A 2,500-nucleotide genomic window follows, 5' to 3' on the forward strand; every position below is an offset into this window, starting at 1 on the left:
GCGTAAAAAATTAATGGTACTTTCGGGGGAGGGGGCCGTTACGTTCGGAATTCTACGGCAGTTTATCTGGAAGGGAGAGACTGGTTTCTAGTTCTTAGTTCCTCGCAATCAAATTTCGCGAAAGTGTTGGTTCTTTTGTGATTATACACCTTATTCCAAAATGGCCGCTATTTAAATATTCTTTTGTTTTTATTTAAATTAGCCCTTGATGCCTCGTTCTTAAGCTTAAAATTCAAAAGAATGATTTATCTTGAACGAGGCCACAAGGGCCAATTTGTATCCGCATAAATCAGCGGCCATTTTGGAATAAGGTATATACTGATAAACAGAATATCAGTATAAAAAATTGCAGGTTCACATTTTACATGGTAGGCGAGTTGGAATATTCGGAAAATCACTGCAATTTTGAATCACCATTTGATCTCATTCGCAGGCATTTACGGACCAAGACCCTCGCTTCACCGGGACAATTGATGGCAGTACCCTGCACGAAATACTTAATGAGCATGCGTTCCGTATGACCAACGATCAGTTTAACCATATTTGGAATCAGTTCGACAAGAATTCAGAAGGAAAAGTTGATTATAGAGAGTTCCTTAAAGTGTTTTCCACGCGAGCTGGAGTTACGCGGCCTGCGGCTACATCGCCCCAACTTCGGTCGCGTGAAATACGGGTAAGAGTTGACAGTATTACACCCTCCCCTCTTTTCCCCCACCTAATAGCTCAACCAGTTAAATAATAAAGGTTTTTTTTCCAGTTACTAATCCTGTAACCCGGCTACATTTGGTTTTGATTGTGAAAGTGGCTTTACATCTTTCTGTGATAGTTTCTTTTTTTTTCCAGTTTAGATAAACTTCGTAAAATGAATCAAACTCAAGTTTATCTTGTATATGCTCGACGGTGAGCACGTTTTTTGTGGGTAAACAGGGATCCCCACCTCGTCGGTGTACCTTTGCTTGGTGGTGTTTATGCATTTCCAAGACCATTTTTTTTTCATAAATTTCCCTGCAAGCAGAGGTCTCTTTTTGCGTTCGCGAGGTTGACGAGTACGGTAGCATGCGCGGCGGTTACTTAGAAAACGAACCCTCACGTGATACTTCATGTTGTGTGGGCCCACTTAACAACAACGGAATTACTGTAAAGGAATGCGCGGGACTCAGCGGGCTCAAGTCACGGTCAGCAAACATATCATGGGGCATGCGGTTTCAAGAGTGCAGTCCGAGGTTGTGGAAGGCGGTTGGATCAAAGTGAGTTTCGACTCATGGCAGAGGTTTCTTTCACATCTTCGTCAGCCCAGTGAACGCAAAAGAAAAGAGATCTCTACTAGCAGGGAATTCATAAATGAACTCGCGAACCTAAAACGTTTAACAGAAGCTTAGGCTCTTTTTGAGTGTTAGTGGCACGGGCATCCTATGACTTTTCCATTACTTGGTATTTTACCAGGTATTGCAACTATTTTCTTTCCTCCTTCAGACGTCGTATGGGCCAGTAGCATCACCTGCGCGGTCACCTGTCATTATCCCATCACCTGAGTACCTGACCCCACCCCCGTCAGCCAGTGACGTCGAGAGAAAGATAAAGGATTTGGTGAGTTCTGAATTGAATCAGGGACTTCGATTATGAGGCATCCAACATGACCTTAGGAAAAGCGTTATGTGTTAGTGTTTGGTAGTGTTCGTAATATGCATTGTAATAGATAAAGCGGAAACGTCACGAGTTGGTCACCTTTGAAGAGGAAATTGGCCAAAGCAGGAGCCCATTACTGGGAGTGAACAACCGCCCTATATTCCTGTCATGGCTTTTTCTCAGACCGATTTATTTTTAGATTGAATTTCCCGCGATTGAGACTGCCGCAAATGCCCGATGACCAATCACTAGAAACTAACTTGACGTCATGGCGTCACCGAACCGAAAAGGAACTGCCTTTGTTTTTTGCGGAAAAGGTAGTCTAAAATAGATCGATATGTAAGAATGCCGTGACAAAGATAAAAACGTCAGGTCAAAGATAAGGTCCTAGCTAGTATGGTGGCTCTTGTTGAAAAACTTGCCCAATAACCGACTAACGTTACTCTGTTATGTCCAGATCTGTCGGCGGTGGCAGCACATTCAGAAATCCTTCAGAAACATTGACACTGAAAATAGGGGAATAGTGAACTTTGAACAACTAAAAGGTGAGTGTAAGAATGTCTCGGAACTATTGCAGAATACCCGGCCACTATTGTATTCTTGTAGCGGGATCCTTTGAAGAACAAGGCACGTAGCAGTTCAACTTTCAATGAAGGGGTAGTTTCTAAAGAAACTGTGGTGCTGCGTCGGTGGGGAAGTAGTATACAAAAATTTGGTTTTATCAACGGACTTGATAATGTAAATTGGCCACCGTACAGAGATTCTAAAAGCTGACGTTTCGAGCGTTAGCCCTTCGTCAGAGCGAATCAACTTTCAGTTTGTTACATTCGGGGGTTTTGTTTCATTTCTTAACAGACATTTTATTGAAACATGA

At 42.6% G+C, this 2,500-nt stretch overlaps 1 protein-coding gene across 1 annotated transcript in view; it reads left to right on the plus strand.

The window, feature by feature from the left end:
• Positions 1-2,500, plus strand: part of LOC138040089 (EF-hand calcium-binding domain-containing protein 6-like) — a 25,710-nt gene that overhangs the window by 19,153 nt on the left and 4,057 nt on the right. Inside the window, exons 8-11 of the mRNA XM_068885878.1 lie at positions 434-673; positions 1,474-1,587; positions 2,084-2,171; positions 2,482-2,500. The exon at positions 2,482-2,500 is cut by the window's right edge and continues 66 nt beyond it. Coding sequence (XP_068741979.1) covers positions 434-673; positions 1,474-1,587; positions 2,084-2,171; positions 2,482-2,500 — 461 coding nt within the window. The remainder of the gene's footprint in view (positions 1-433; positions 674-1,473; positions 1,588-2,083; positions 2,172-2,481) is intronic.

This window comes from Montipora capricornis, chromosome 3 (assembly GCF_036669925.1).
Source record: "Montipora capricornis isolate CH-2021 chromosome 3, ASM3666992v2, whole genome shotgun sequence".
Classification (NCBI taxonomy): domain Eukaryota; kingdom Metazoa; phylum Cnidaria; class Anthozoa; order Scleractinia; family Acroporidae; genus Montipora; species Montipora capricornis.